The sequence below is a fragment of the Rhea americana genome, unplaced genomic scaffold (genome assembly GCF_003343005.1).
Source record: "Rhea americana isolate MKP2758 unplaced genomic scaffold, rheAme1 scaffold_5, whole genome shotgun sequence".
In the NCBI taxonomy this organism is placed as follows: Eukaryota; Metazoa; Chordata; class Aves; order Rheiformes; family Rheidae; genus Rhea; species Rhea americana.
This window is the reverse complement of record NW_028186645.1, coordinates 7,059,944-7,076,958: the sequence shown is the minus strand read 5'-3', so window position 1 is coordinate 7,076,958 and position 17,015 is coordinate 7,059,944. Positions and strand designations below refer to the sequence as shown.

The 17,015-nt window shown below is 39.0% G+C and overlaps 1 protein-coding gene across 5 annotated transcripts in view; it reads right to left on the bottom strand.

Annotated features, from left to right (window-relative positions):
- Positions 1-7,489: 7,489 nt before the first annotated feature.
- The window catches only part of TC2N (tandem C2 domains, nuclear), a 32,492-nt gene continuing 22,966 nt past the window's right edge, over positions 7,490-17,015 (bottom strand). For all 5 annotated transcript variants that reach the window (XM_085317545.1, XM_085317542.1, XM_085317546.1 and 2 more), the window contains exons 5-12: positions 16,789-16,880; positions 16,071-16,146; positions 15,041-15,141; positions 14,116-14,232; positions 13,521-13,712; positions 10,705-10,819; positions 10,019-10,218; positions 7,490-7,709 (exon numbers count right to left, since the gene is read on the bottom strand). In XM_085317545.1, the coding sequence (XP_085173671.1) occupies positions 7,599-7,709; positions 10,019-10,218; positions 10,705-10,819; positions 13,521-13,712; positions 14,116-14,232; positions 15,041-15,141; positions 16,071-16,146; positions 16,789-16,880 (1,004 nt within the window). In that variant the 3' untranslated portion in view covers positions 7,490-7,598. The remainder of the gene's footprint in view (positions 7,710-10,018; positions 10,219-10,704; positions 10,820-13,520; positions 13,713-14,115; positions 14,233-15,040; positions 15,142-16,070; positions 16,147-16,788; positions 16,881-17,015) is intronic.

Genomic DNA, 17,015 nt, shown 5'->3' with positions numbered 1-17,015 from the left:
TGATTTTCAAGCAATTCAAGTTTCATAGTGAACTCACATCATCTAATCGTCCAGCTCTTTGGGAATATTTTTGCGGTCAATCTGGATCCATGAACTCACAACTCCCCACGAAATATGTGCTCTAAAAACAAGGTAGACTGCCTTAAACCTTTTATTCGTGTTCTGTGCAAGTCATAGTGCACAGGTGTGAAAACATGGGTTAAAGAGTTCAGATCCTGTTGCTATAGCTCCAGCACAGTCCATAGCTGTAGGAGTCAGTGCTGTGTCAGTGCAACATGGAGCTTTTCAACCTCAGCACCGAGTTATATCTAGCAAGGTTAGTGGTTTCAAAAAGGCATTATCAATGCCTGTGGATTTAATGGATTCCCAGTTTGAGCTACATGCTGCATAGCACAAGGGAATCTGATAGCTACTGCTAGTCGTTCTTGCACTACCTAAAAACAAAACTTTTAAAGCATTTCTTCATACTAACCTAAGCTAAATCTCTGCTTCTGCTTTTAATGCCTGGTAATTTCAAGGTTATTTCAAAATACTCTTCACCCAGGGGATCTTTAAAACTGCCTAACTGCCATACCCCAGTAAGCAGCCAGCTTCATAGCATACTGCACTGTAATATCCACATTTTAACAAATGTGTCTTCAGAGAAACTGCTTGAGCTGCTTTGAGAGCTAGCRCTGCTGGAACTGGGAGTAGAAACATCTACTGATCAGCAATGATCTGAGAAGCCTCTCTGGCCCGTGACAGAACAGACACCTGAGCCCCTGGATCCTGACGGAGCACAGCTTGCTTGCTTGGTTTCTTTCTCTCTCCTCCTCTCTCCCCCTCACAATAATCTTTGAACTCTAAATTTCAGCCAGATTTGTCAGATAGTAGAAAAGACACAAATAATCCTGTTTTCACTTTTTTTTTTTTTTTAGTGTGTGTGTGTGTGTATGGGGAGGAGGTGTAGAGGAGAGGGCCTGTATAGATTCCCAGCTGCTGAAGGAGGAGCTGTTGTGAGCTCACCTTCTTTTACTAGAGATCGGAGAATCCACCCAGGAGAGGCTCTGTAGCCACCTGAAGCACAGGAACAAGCAGATCTGTCCTTACTTACACACCAAAGTCAATCAAACGTGAGGCACAAATGCATAGGAAAATGGGCATAATCAGGTCTAGAGCTCAAAGGTCAATGAACACCTCAAAATGAAACATTATTTAAATACAAAGAGGATGAATTCAGTCTCATACCAGGGAAGTATTAGAGTACCTAAGCAAACACCAAAATGCGTAATCATCTGTGTTAAATCACTTCAAACAAAAGCTGTGTCAATAGTTACGGGCACATTACACTGTTTTCAAAAATGAAGTGCTGCTTTTATTTCTGCTCCTTCAGTGCCTTCCCTTAACAATCCTCCACCCAGCCTGTCTTTACTGCAGGAAAAGGAGGCAGATAAGCCAGCCTGGCACATATAGTTCCACCTTTCTGTTTGAAGGGCAGGAGAGACCCGGCCCTCTGTTTCGGGTGTAACATGTTATTTTCTTCTTTTGCTGCACACCACAAACTGAGAGTTCCCTCCTCTCCTGTGGCAAGTGAGAAAGCTTCGCTGTAATTAAAACTAACAAGGACATTCCTATAACTCTTATTTTTCAAAGGCTCCTAGGGTATGCCAATCATTGCTGTGCTGTGCAAGAAATCTGTGAGCCATTGCATTGCTCCTGTGGAGTATTTCCATATCTAGCTGCCTCATAGCTCCAGAAAGATAAGGTAGAAGACAAAAGTAAGAAGTATAATACAACTACACCTCCCCTTGGAGATCTAGGAAGGGACTCCAATCCCCAGGCTTCCAGACAAGTGCATCTCCTGAATATATGATCTGGGAAACAAGTCTCCCTCCACCTGGAGTTACAGATTCTCCATTGCAGCTTCTCTAGTGATCCTCTTGGTATAAAACCACACATAATATCAGGTCAAGCAACCATACTATCCTCTATGGTCAGAGGCACAGTTTGCTCCTTCCTCTTCTCCCCACGTAAAATCATTTCCTAAGGTAACATATGGAAGAGCAGCAAGGCAAATGAAGATTCCCAGATACATAWAAGAAGTTACAAGTTGATTTATCCCACTGTTGCTCAGAGGTGGCAAAGAACACAGAAATTCAGGGAGCTCCAAAAGAACCATACAAATGTTGCAAGCAAAGGTAGCTCAGAAATGCAGAGCATCAGATATGATCTGAGGCCCAGYGGCCTTCTGCCTTTAGCTAGTTCTTTAAATTCCATCAGTAGAGGATACATAATGCTGATTCCAACACTAGATAAGGAAGCGAAACGTTACTGGGAAAGCAGAAAGCTGGTTGCAATAAGCAGACATCATTTTAAGGCCTATTTACGCTTAGAGAACAAGAAGAGCAGTCTACAGGCAAATAAAAGGAAGGAAAAAATTGCATACTTTTAGAAATATGGAAAAAATTGCAAGAYGGACTGCACTGCAGATCAATTTTYGGTGAAATTAAGGTCCTACAGAAACATCACTGAGGATGAAGTTCCAGCTGTGYATTTAAATATAAATAAATAWATATATATATAAAAAATAAAGCTGTGTGTAACTCTTTTGTGAACTGTACAATAACGATGCCAAAATAAGAAACAGCTTTGCTTCTGATGAATGGAGCTTTGCCATAGACTGTGAGAGAAGATGGACTATCCCTCAGTGCAAGCAGGGGAAAAGAATGTAAATCTGCTGGAATAATGTTTGTGGAACATGGTGCTGATTTTAGAGATGGCTTTTTCCATGCACCAAGCATGAGATCATGTACAGGGCTGTATTTACATGGTGATGTAATTTTACAGCAGAAGCTGGAAAAACAAGGACGRTATGTCATGTCCAGTATGATTTATGCCCAGCTTTCCACAACTATGCAGCCTCCCTCCAATGTCATATGCATTTTGGCAGGATGATGGTAACAAGTGGGACACCCCTGCCCCCAGCTTCTAGACAACCTTACACATTGGCTGCAAAATCAACTCATAACTCAAAAGCAAAAGCAACCTCCACCATGCAGACAGTTTTTCAAGTTGTACAGCATATGTGCTTAACTGAATGGTTACAAATTACCTTTTGTTTTATATAAATGTCCTGCCAGAAAAAGAATGAAGCAGTGATGTCTAATGGGCTTAGCAGGATGCCACTATTTATGTTGTGGAGATGGGATACTCAAATACAACTATTTTCCAAGTAATGTTTTACTGTGTTGTGGTTTACAAACTGCCTGTTCCACCCACTCATCTTTTGAGGTAGAATCTTACATTTTTTTTCCTTAAAAGGAAGGCCATGACATTGAGATGTAAAGGCTTAGAAAATAACTTTGTTGGCTTCTTTTACATGGAGAATGCTATTAGTCAAAAATAAATAAACTTAGAACAGCATTGTTTAATTAACCAATGTAGTTATGTACATGTAGTCTGAAAATCTGGTAAAATTTAGTCTACAGTCAGTTTCTAACTAAGCATAGATCTCAACATGAAAAACATTTAACATAAGATCATAAGTCTGGTGCCAATCCAGCTACATCCATTTTTGAGCTAATTCAAATAAAACTGATGCAGATCCTGAACCTCTGTGGCTTCCATCAAAATTGTTAGAAGAAGCTAAGTGAGCCACAAACTATAAGCAACAGCAAGTCTAACTGTAAATTATGTGGTTTATATCTATGAATTAAGTATACTAACAAATAACACTTGAAAGACAAGACATCTCATGTGATTTTTAGATGTCCTTTAAAGATTTCAAATTGAAATAGCACCTGCTGGAACACTGTTGTTTAAGCCTGTTGTACACTGAGACTGGCACTGGRAACACCTATGTCTCTACCTGCTCCATGATTTTTCTTCAGAACTGTTGTCTAACATAACAAACATATCGATAAGCTCTAGACTTGATGAATCATTGAGGAAAATGCTTTGTGTGGTAGCTAATAAGTTTGTCTACCTGGCTGATTGTACTATACCACATCTTTTCTCTTTCTTGGTTCCGTTCTAGAATTAGTAAGTGTGTATTTGGCCCAGAGTCTTCTGAACATAAACATGACACATGGAAGAAGGTTATCTAGCAGGGCTCTTCCTTAGAGCCCTTCTTCATTCCCATATATCATCCTCAATGCCTCTTATAAAGATAACCTCACCTCAGTATCCTTCTGGCAGCCCCAGCCTCCATAACAGAGTGCTTCATTTTTCAACACATTGTAGGCAATCCTCTGGACAACCTCTTCACCTGGCAGGTGCCCTCAGCAGCACTAAAACAGACATTAGCACAGGACTGTTTCAGGTGATGATGGGTTGTTTGGAGCACAACATTGATCTGTCCGCAAGATAAATGCTGATGCAATGAAGGGCACTTCTTGGTTCTTCAGTTGGGCAGATCTCTCCTCATTCCTAGATCTTCCTCAGCAGTGAGCAGGAAGCTCTTCRTTTCATCTCAGGATGCTGGGACCCAGAAGTTAGGAGACAAGCAGGATACAGCAGTTAAAAGGCTCCTGACACAGGTCAGCAAAAACTTCTTTTCCTCATCTTATCGCAGTTGGGTATGGCACATTCCCTCTGCCCTCCAGGTAGGCCAAGGCTAGACCATGCACACAGACCCCAATGCTCAGCTGCCATGCTCTCAGAAACAGAGCATGCATTGACTCAGCTGAGAATATCAATATGCAGAACCAAATTTTCTATGCTGGGACAGATAAAAGTGACTTTTACCTCTCCCCAAATTTGAAATGCAATCAAGTCAAGAACATTGTCTGCAGTGGCCTAGACATATTGGGGTACAAATCTGGGCAACAAGCAACTTAACTGCACTGTTTTTACAGAAAGATTCACAGTTTTTTCAGCCTCAGCTCTTCTAGGTGTGAAGGGAAGTACTCTTTCTCCTAATCTTCACTAGCAGAGATAAGAGAAGAAAGATCCACTTCTTTTTTTCTGGAGAAAGAGAGGCAAGAACCTCTGTTTCATGCTGGGTGAGTAATCTCCTTGCTGATGAACAGTATAGCTAACATCTCCCCTTTCCCAGCTGTTAAGGATTCATGAAATCTTACATGAATGCACACAGCAAGGAAGGAAACCCCAAGGGCTGGGAATGAGCACAGCATGAAGCAGGAACCTCAGAGTGCATGCTTCAGGGRCACTTGCATGAGCACTCCAGTGCCTGTGCACTTTCAAACAGAAAGGCCTTATGTATATCCACAATGTTTTAGCGATCAAACCACTATATACTATGTAAAAAAATAGATTCTTAGCAGACATTTTCTCAGAGAAGAACATAGGACTTGGATTTCAGTTTGAGTTGCTGGTAAACACTGGTATGTACAACTGAAAAAAAAAGATGGAGATATTTTCTGTTCATAACTTTTATTATAAACACCTAGAAAAAATACAACTTATGATTAATACTAATAAATATTTTATTACTAATGTGGGAAAAAAAGGACATTAGCTGTTATGCCTTTAAAAGGCTCAGTGTCCTAGAGCAGCCAAAGTCCATTTTACACAGCAGCCACTCAGCTGGTGATCTCTGCAGCAGCCTCCAAAACATTTGAATGTTCCCTTCCCTCTCATGTAAAATAGCATTTCACATGAGGACAGTTATTTTGCACATCTGTTTACTGCTGTGCAGCCACAATGAGGGAATAAAAGATCCACATCTTCCAGTAAACATATTCCAGGAAGATCAGGTTGGGCCAATTCCTATTCTCAYTTTGCTCAACAGTCCAGGCTCATCCTAGGCATTGTAATTGGTTGGAAGTTAACATCTTAAGTCAAGATCTGCAGGGCCTACTGGCAACTTTGCAAAGAGCAAAACTAAGAGCAAGAAACAATCTTTGTTCTCTAAAAAACATGCTATTTTTWAAAAATAATTTAAAAAAACATGTTAAGAAGCAGAGTATGTAGGGGACTGGGAAAATCCTGTTGTTTGCCCCTTTCCTAAAACACTAAATTTAAAACCCAAAAATCTAAGCAGTTGAAGTTTTAAAAACTTTAATCAACAGCTGATCAAAACAGTCAAAACTCAAAGCAGCTTTGAACTCCATGCTTAAAAAGCACAGACTTTCCTGTTTCAATATTTTCACTGCTCCTTTGCCTTGGAGCAGCAGTGTTTCCCAGCACCATTCTAGTTCTTGTTTGAATGAGATGTTTGAACAGGCTCCAAGTTACAAGAAGTATAATTATTCAGGGTCTACACAAACATACACATGTGTACAGTTCAAACAACCAATAGTAAATATGTAAACAGTGGTTTTAATAGAACTTTTTTAAAAGCCATTAGTTAAAGTAGCATATAACAGCCTGTGCTTTTAGACATACCTATTTTGTATTAAGACATATGGCATTTTTTCCCCCTTGAACATAACTATGGATAAAACCCTGAAAATGTAGGGACTAACAGAAAAAAACCCTACTAGACCTTACTACAGCTGATGTAGGAAAAATAAAACATCTTTTGCAATAAAAATATGGTAACTTCCTCTTGCTAGAAACAACTAGCAAAACTATATCCTACCATTATTTTTTCAACTTACTACGCTCACAACAAATACTTCTGCAATATTAGCCCATCTTTTAAACAAAACCCAAGTCCTTTACCATGCTGTATTTTAACTAATATTGAAAAGCACTTATGTCAGTAAATATTTGCTTATTCTTTAGTACACGTTACTCTAGCTTTTAGCAATGTAAGTAAATGCTACAACATTGTTGATTAGATAAAAAGTGGTTTACGTACAAGAATTAAATATAAAAAAGCAATTTATCTAAAAATTACTGGCCCTGATCCTAGGCACAGCTCCTGTGTCTTTGCATTATTCCATTGATTCCAACCAGCATTAACCCAAACATAGGAAGTCTGGAAGACTCCACTTGCAAATATTAAATTAGTCACAAAAATGCTTTATCTTTTTTATTTTTATCTCTTTATACCTTTTATGTTTAGAATAGTGAGAGGGATAGGGGAAAAGCCACATCAGGGCATTGAAACACCTTTTGTCAGACACCATAGATTAGAAAAGCCTTTGGGGACTGACTCATTGCATATTTCCCTTTATGCCTCCTGCCACAGCCTTCCCACTTGGTGAGGCACAATTACTCTGATCAAATGGTGCCAAGACAGAAGCAAACCCTTAGGCTCAGAGGTGCCTAGGATCAAGCTGTCGAGCAGATCGACTCCCACCAACTTTGGAGTCTGTCAAAGACAAGACTTCAGATGAGGAGGATCAGTGAACAGTGAAGAGGATGGTAATTCAAGCTGTTTCTCTCCAAAATTTTATTTCAGTGCTCTAATGGAGCCTGAAAGGGGGAAAAATGTATTTATTTCCAAGGTGGATTAAAAAAATAAAAACAAAAAACCCCACCCACAACAGATAAGCATTCTCCTAGCTCCAAGCTTTCCTCTTAATAATATTTAACCAGCAGCTTTCTTTGTGAAATTCTGGGTTTTCCCAGTTAACATAGAGGTGACACAGTGGAAGCCTTCTGAAGAACTTGTGTAGACAACTTTTCTTTTTATTTGTACTATTTCAAACAGTGTAAGAATATTTTTGTAGAAAGTCTTTATCAGTCCTTTGTTTCATCTCCACTCTTCAAGATGGACCAATGCTGTACCATTTAACAACAACTTTTTCAGGATTCGTGATAGTGTCTCTCCACTGCTCTACTGCTTCACTGTTACTGCTATCAGAACTTAGCCAGATCTGCAGTAAGAAACAAAAACAGAAATGAAATGGAGTTTACTTAATATACAGGTCAGAGGCCGAGCCTTTGTTAGTTCCAAATAAAGATCGTGCAAGGGTATAACGAGATACAACGTGCAGCCTGGGACCAAAGCATAAAAGCAACAAAGATAGTTCTGTTAAGACTAACATATTTTGGGTTTCAGCTTGGATCAAAAGSAGTCTGTGCATTTAAGTTTTGTCTCTGAGTAAATAGGAGCTTAGGGAACTCATTGATGTTCCTCTACTTAGTAAAATGGTTAAAGACTAGCATCTCTTGCTATACTCAAATTCCACACGTGTTGAGGTCGAGAGCTCATCAGGGCCAGGGATGGCTCTATGGACTGTGTATTCAAACTGCAATTGGCTGCAAGCCATYTGGCAAATAGAGCTAGCTGTCCATTATTTTCATGAGCATTAAAAATTTGCACACTTCAACAGACAGGACCGAACCTGCATTCCACAGAAGTTACAAACATGCCCATACCATGCATAGTCACGTATTCAGCTAATGGATAAGGGATATTAAACAAGGAAATGAGGTACAAGTAGGAAGTTGCTCCCTGAACAGTGTCACTAGGTTTCATTGCCAAAAGAATTCTGCTTATGTAAGTAGGTATCATTATTTACAGGGCTTTATTTCCTGCACTCTTCYGAGAATGAATCCTTTTAATACTTCTCAGAAACTTTCACCATGAAGTACATTTAGCCTACACTGCTGAGGTACGAGTCCTCGAGAAGTGAGACTAATGTCTTCCAGAGTACCACAGACAGCTGATGTTTCATCCACAGAGATTCAATATACATCTTGCCCATGATTAAAGACATGCTATAAAAGCAGCCTAATCTTTAAGTATTGTCTGTTTAGAACAGCATCCAATTAAACATCATTCTCTGAAGAACAAAGTTAATAGAGCCAGCTATATTCATCTTTTTCCAACTACCCAGCCAATTGCTCAAAGTACATTTTCCCTAAGCCATGTTTTATGTCTTCATATGTTAGGCGGCAGTGTCTGCCTGTTGAGCTGAAACAAACTTTTCCAAATAACCTCAGAAGAGTAGAAGTAGCTCGTTTCCTCTCCCTAAAAATAAGATCCATGATTAAATGAAACTTATCAGATTGAGATGACTTCACATATTGCTAGGTGACTGCAAAAATCATACCCAAGTTATTTTTGCCCAAAGGTAACACAACCAGAAAGAACAAATATTTTTTCTTTTCCTATTCTAAGTCCAACTCCACCAACAGGATTCAGAGCAAAATCCAACACACGCGACATGAGACTCTCCATAAAATGAGGAAGCTCACAGAACAGTTGCCCTCATTGGCACATCATTTCTATAGCACTCAGAATTTCYTATAACTGCATACGTTCATTGGGTATAAGACACATCACCAGAATGGTAAGCTACCATTTTCTGTGCCTAAGGATAGCACAGTTCTTCACATGACAAGAGACATCATAATTTGGGTCTCCAATATATTCAAAATGTAGTAATAAATCTAGCTCGGTCAGGGAAAGCACTGACCATTAAAACCAGTTATAGCCCACTGTATCAAGAAGAGGAGAGAAAGAAAGTATTGGAGGCTGGGAAATTGCAATAACCAGGGGAAGGAAACAGCTGAGGCTAGACTACCAAATTCACAGTAGTTAAATAAGTATGAGCACACAAATATTTTGAAAGAGATACTACAGAAGTTGTCATTGTAAWAAGAAGAGGAAAAAAAGAACATAACCAAAACATCATTTTGTGTCTGCCTGCATATGTTATCACTAGATTATACATATTTAGAATATTGTGCCATTTTCAGTATTGTTCTATCCAGAAAAAGCAGTCAGATATTGTAGCTGTTGATATTTCCTTCTACACATGTCTGTTTGTAGGTGTACTATTATCATAAGCCAGCACACTGTCTTTTTGTAGAGGACATCAAAGGTTGCAGAGCTCCAGGAAATGCTGTATTTGTTTTCTTTAGAAAGCCTAGAGGCAAGGAAGAGATTCTGTCCATAGGAAGCCATCTTTCACACAGTCTACACAAAGATGATTTATGAACTTCTTTTTAAGAGACAGTGAAGTATCAATTCCTGTTCTGACTTCAGTGCATATATAAGAGCCTAATACTATTCCATCTAGAACAGTTTATCACAACTTATTACTTTGCTATATGCTACCTAATTTAAAATATTTTAAAACTCATATCATTCAGTACATTCCAACAAACCCATGGATTTTAAGTAAAGGATATCGTGCTAGTTATCAATGTTTGGGCAAAAAAAAAAAAAACCAACCTGTCCAAGGAATTGTTTTCTTCTCACCGAGCTTCTGCTGTAGAGTTTGATGTGAAAACTGATTCCTTGTTCAGCTTGGCTAACTGGAAAAATCATTGTTTCTCCCCACTTCACTTGGCCATTAGTGGACCTCAGAAGACGAGTCTTTTTCTTATAAATCAGCCCTTCTGTACTAAACATTTCTACTTTCACAAAGAAACCTGACAAAAGTAAAAAAGAGAAGAGGAAAAAGGCATAACATATAAAGGGTTACTTGCAAGCACACACAAAGAGGAATTGACAAGATCCACATGCACAGTTTAAGTTGCAACAGTTTCCCAAAAGTCTGGCCAAAAGAATTGTACAATAGCTTTCCTGACTAGTCACACAAACAGAATATATTCAATAATATTGAACTGATTAACACAGTATCCAAACAGCAAGTGCAAGTTAATGCTCTTGCATATCAGAATTAATGTTGGGATAAAAAAAATCTTCCAAAATACATAAACACTTAGCCTCAAACCAAACAAAATGTAATCAAGTACGACATCTGTGGAAACAAACCTTGGCAATGGAAATCTACTGAACAATATGTTAGTCTGAGGTTTGTTAGGAATGTCATAAGTTGCCAATCCACTCAAGCAGTGTTTTACCTGTTACAAATGCTTTTAGATAGAAGGCATGAGATAGCTGATGCAACTTACTTAAAGAGAGTGGTGTAGATGAAATTGGAAGGTTTTGAGCTTCAAGAATCTGTAACTGAATCCTCCTGTTTATTGCTTGAAAACAAGTTCCTATCTGAAGGTCTGCGTGGCACACCTAGAAGCAGAAGAATGTCACCATAATATCTGGATTAAGCTGCATATAAACTCAGGAAACACAGGAATTCTGTTRTATGTAGAGCTCCCACATTTCTATCTGGGATTTCCTGGACAGAAATATAAGCATGTGTTGTATACACAACCTGCAGATGTACAGTAAGTAAATGCATCTTGCGTTTCCCATAGCTTCAATACACACGCTCTACTGATGGACTGCTTATGTGCAGCACATGCATGGCCCTCATGGGCTGCAGGACAGCTAGGCATGACAGACAAATATCTGAGACCTGAATTTTCACCTGGAGAAGATTCCTGAATGGTAAGAGTGGGCAGGTACAGCGTAACACAGACATACAGAAACTCTACTAAACCTTGATACTAAAGTGAAAGGCCAGATGTATTCCACTGACACACAAGGCACTGGARTTCTCCTCCTCTCCATCTGAATTCTACAACATGGAGAAATAATTACAGCTTTACTGAGGTAGAAGGTCTTGTCACTTACCATGAATGTTTATGTTGTGCATGCTRAGGAATCTTATATCTGGAAGTACTTGTGTTTCACAAGTCTACATATACCATATATGAGTGTACTGAGGTCTCTAGTCTGTGCTTGCAGTRAATTCTCATGATGAAAGTATTTAGAGGGCTGTTGAAAGGTTTTGTCAAGATCTTTTAGAAGAAGATAGTGGCTTTTCCTGAGGCATTTACAATATTTCTTTTCTGGTTTCTAATCACTAGATGAAACTGCATGAAAACACGATCCAGCAGCAAACCTCAGACCTTTATTCAAGACAAATCTCACCAAATAAAACTTCAGGATTTAGGTCTCGGTAAGGCTCTTTGTTTTCCAGTGTTATTACAYCACAGAGACACAGTACTTGCCCTTGTTATAGTGGTTTGCGGATTAAAGTGAAGGTTGAAGTGAGGATTAAAACAGGGACAGTGAGTCACGGCTTATCTACACCACAAAACGAGCCCTACCTAGGCCTGGCCTGACCCTGGAAGCCCATGTGGCACAGTGCAGCAAGCCCCACCGCACATGGGATTCCAGACGCCCAGAGTCAGTAGGGCAGCATTGCATCTAGATCTCATGCAGATCTATTACACATCTGGATAACTCCACCGCCCTACACAACACCCCTCTACCGGCCTTGTCCAGCAAGGCATACCTGCACATGCTGGTGCCTGGCAATACAATATAGCTCTACAAGACTCAGGATTATCAGATCACAGACCCATGATTATCAGATCATAGACCCATTACATCTTTTGAGTTTATCTCCCAGAACACACTACTGTAGCCTGGAATTTTTGCTAGTACACTGGTGAAGTGCTTTAAGGCATCCTCATTACTCTCCTGTTAGAGGCAAATGAACTCTGAACACTGGCAGAACAGCAGRAGTAGGTCAGGGGAGACCCAGCTTTCCTGATAGCCTCCAGTTAAAAGGAATTTATTAGCCATGGTTCCATTCAAGTTTTAACACATTTCAGTGAAGCAAAATGAACCAAATGAGAGAGCAATAGGACACATAAAAAGAGGAAGTCAGGTTCCCATTCACACTCAGTCCAAGAGACCTGAATTCTCTTGGCAGCTCAGCCACAAGGTTTCTGTATAACCTTGAAAAACCTGAAAACTCAGAATTTCACAAAGCTCTGAGCTTTGACTCTCTATTGGCAAATAGGGATAATTCTTTGCTACCTCATGGGGTAGCAAATGGATGAATTCCAGTAGTGTCTGGAGGGCTGTCAGATATAATGGTGAGGAGAGCCAAAACAGAGAAACAATGAGATGATTTAGGAATTTTCATTGGGATGAAGCAGCTTCTAAAGCAGCTTCCTTTTTCATTTAATTTTTAGAAAGTTATTGCTTCTGTACCAACAGAAGCAATACCATATGTTATTCTTGTTAGAACTAAAAATGTCATGCATTACTCATGTTAGGAATCAAGACGGTCACTCATATAACACAGACATTCTTAAATAAAATTTGCTTTTGAATAGTTAAATCAAGTTTAATTTGTTGAAAATACGTATGTCTAGACACTATTTGTAAAAGAAACAAACTGAATATTATGATGGGGAAGGAAGAGAAGGACAAATCCCACTGTGAAAATGACACTTAACAACCATCTGCTTTTTATTACTCTAATGAACTGTCTGAATTATTACTTCACAGCATGCAATCTGAACATTCAAAAAAAAAATAAATATACAAATATACATACACACTCACACACACACACACACACTTACACACACTTTATGCTTCAAAATGTTRCTGAAGATCTTAGTACTTGTCTTCTATAATAAAATTCGATTCTACTTCCTCTGTGCTCTTGCTGTGAACCCTAGGGATCTTCTGATGCTTGTTAGGAAAAGGTATTTACCCAGTGCCCTTTGCTGAAAGTTTTCCCAGTATGGCCCTTCCTCAAACTGTGAGACATTTTGTGGAATAGCTAGTTGTAGCACTTCCCCCATAAACAGCTGCAGTTTATGACCATAGCAGTTACATACAGAGTTCAAAAGACTGCACTTTTCTGCCAAAAGGTCCCCCGCAAAAAAGCATAAAGAACCTGTTTGCTGTTAGCATTGAAGTCTGCTGAATTATCACYGAATTACTTTACTTTCATTTCTGCCAACTCTTTCTAGGTGACAGGATAACACACTTTTGTGGTGACACATGTATTGACACTTACTGGGGCTTTGGAAGGGGGACTTATATCCAGCCAATGACTTGATTCCTCTGAGCTGAGCTCTCGCAGTGCCAAGGAGCACTCTCCARTCGTTCTCTTCCTGGGAGTCTGTGTCTGGATTTTAAATGCCAGTCTGACAGCCTGCAGGCTTTGCAGTTTAATGGCAAACACAAAAGTTTCCATGAATTCAATGTCCTAGAAACAGAAAGACACTATCATAAAAGTGTTCCATTGAGCCCAAAAATCTAGAAACAAAGGCTTTCTACTCTTACAGCCAGTGCTCCTAGGGACCATCCCAGATTGCCAGGGAAAGATGTGATTTTACAGCGAGTCAGTTCTTGCAGAGTGGCCCTCTCCTCTCATGGGCACACCCTCCCAGGGACAAGCGAGGCTCTGGCTTCTTTCTTACTACCATTATGAGCTGAGGCTGTCTTCTCTGGAGCTTTACGACAGCACACACATTGTCACAGGAGATTCTCTTGTGGCCCTTTGCTCCAGTCCCTCCTGCTTGTTTTATATTCTTTCACCTTTGACTCACATTACGGGAGATTTATGCTACTTTACTTCTCTTCATGCTGTTTTTCCTGCCTCTACTTACATTACACCCTTCCTTGGCAGAGGATTTGAACTGCACTGGCTTTGGCAGTGTGAGAATTCCCTTGACACAGATACGAGGATTTTCCCCACAACTAGAAGGCCAGCTCAGGTCTTTGCACTGCAACATTGAAAACAGGATCAGTTYAGACAGTGTAAGACTCCACCTTTCAAACAGCTTAGGCACACAAGRTCTTCTAAACTGAATTATTCATAATTCCTCTAATATTTAACGTAAATCAGGGCCAGTGTAATGTCTGCATCACTTCAAACCATTTAAAAATTCATCTTCATAGTAGAGAGAAAATAGTTTTTCAGTAGATTTTAATGATTTCACTATGTGGCAATTTGACAGCAGATAAATCATGAATTCCGTTAGGTAGTATTTATCACTTTATACAGTTATGAGGTTTCTGACTACTCAAAGTTCCATTGCCTAAAAATTATTCACAGTTCCTGGAAGTGTATAAAACAGCCAGTGTAACAGTATCACATTAGCTAACATAAGAGCCACAAGAAGTTACACATCTTCAAAATGCTGTTGTGGTTCTGCCCTGAAAGAACTGTTAGATTTAAAGTCAGTTTCGCTGCCTCAAAATTTCCATAGCAGGTCAGCCTATAACCTACTCAGCTTTCTTATCCATGATGAACAGTATCTAACTGTACAATCAGAACAGTTCACGTAGAATAACATGAAGAGTTATACACTCTTTGTTACAATTAACTGAGGCAGAACAAAGATCACAAGTTAATCTAACAGAAAGAAAAAAATTGCAGTGTTTATATTAATACTAGAAGTAATTTTCTGAAAGTATTCTTTAATTCTCACTAAGTCTCTTCACTAAATCTGGTGCTCTGTTACTTTAACACTAAGTATAGTAAATTAGCCATTTCAGGAAACAGTAATCAAGTTATTTATATTTGCTTACTTGTAAAACTGTGATCCAGATCTGTTCTACAGAAGGAACATAACACAACTTCACATTCAGTCTTCCAAAGTCTCGTTCATCACCTGATAATGTAATAGTATCTGTGGAGGGAAGCCAATTAGTCTTTTTAGAAGTAATGCAGTATCTTAAAAATTCCTTCAAATAAGGGATCTCAGTAATATGTGGACTGCCTATTTTTGAAAATTTCTCTCAAAGTAAGTTTSGAATATCTTAATATATAGATTTTAAGGACAAAATATCCACGAGGTCCTGTGGCCTGACCTTCTATATAATTGAAGGCCTCCAACTCTACCCCACTTATTTCTGTTGAGGTTAATAACTTGTGTTGTACTCAAACAGCTCTTAGAAAAAAAAAAGAGCGTGTGCCCGAGACATCCCAGACTCACTGAGAATTTCACTATTATGCTTTTCTCTACTAAGTTAGAGAGACTTTTAAAACATAGTGCTTCTTTGCTGTGACTGAAACTAGGTCACATCTCAATCTTCTTTTTGAGGAGACTGCAAGAAATTCCCACTTTCACTAGGGAACTCTGTGGAGAGTTGAATCATTTCTGAAAGTTTATTTTGCATTACCTCCACAGCATTCTTTGAAAACTAAGGATATTAGGTTTGCATGCAATATTCTTTCATAATTATCAATGTAATATGAGTACTGGATTCCAGACACTTTCCATATGAATACTGATACATGAAAAAGGTAACCAAGGGGCCATCTTCCATCCTAGCAAAAAAATCTGTAATTTCTTAGTTCACGGGGGTAGTAAAGCCATGACTGATTTTTTCAAAAGCATTAGAACTTGTGGTCCTCAAAGCCCCATTTGGCTGATCTCCTGACAGCAGAAAGGTGCACATCTAAAATTCTTCATTTCAAATTGCAAAGTAATCTCCAAAATGACTTGCTAATCAGATCCTTTTCCATCAAAGTTGTGAACAGCAGTGACAGTTTAATGTTTCAAGTTGCATGTGCAGACAGAAATATTTCACTACAAGTTAAGCAACAAAACATCACCCAGACTCCTGTTACTGCCTTGTGAATCCTTCCTGGAAGAGGTGCTGCTAGGTACACTGGAAAGTGAATCATACCTCTGGAGGAAAAAAGAAAAAAAAACACTTTAGTTCAAGTAGTAGATGCAAAAAGTCATAGAGATTCTCTCATCAGATAAGACATGATGAAAACAAAGCAACGCACAATTTCAAATTATTGGTTCATTTCTTAATAATCCTTGGACACAGCAGCATGGAATTAGCTCCCTGATGCAAAGAGTAAATACAGGTCACAAGGTCAGCACAGATTTTTTTTTTTTTTTTTTGCTCACCAATGCATATGCAACTTCATCTCATGTAAAAGATAATTACTTAAAAGAACTTCACTGTTTATTGTATAAATGGAAAACACATCACTTGTGTCTTCCTACACAGTGTGTCTTCCACTTTTCAAGTGATCAGAGAAATCTGAAAATAGGGAACCACTGTCACTTGTTCTGTCCTGCCCTACAGCATACTCAGGTTTCTCAATTGCTGTGTCAGGCCAGAACAGCTGTGGGCACGGGAGACATCAAGAAAGAACCTCTTGAAGTCAGCTGAACTTTTCCCTCCATTGCACTTCTTTCCTTTCAGTGCACAGTACAATGCCCTTCAGTGTTAACTCTGAAAATACAATGCAACAGAAACAGATGTACCAAATAATCTGAGTTTTCAGGATAACCTAAATTACAAGGATATCATACCTTCATGAATCTGTGAGGTGGGCTTCTGAGATCAAACATTGAATGACTTACATCAARCGATCCAGGTAGAGTGCTAGTTCTTAAATCACTAGCTAAAGAGAGAAAAGGAATAGTACAAATAATAAAAATGTCATTGCTAGAAGAAAACAAAAAGCAAGAAACATTTTTAAATGTAAGTAGAACTACTGGTAGAGTTGAAATCTAACTGAAGTAGCATCTAAGGAGGA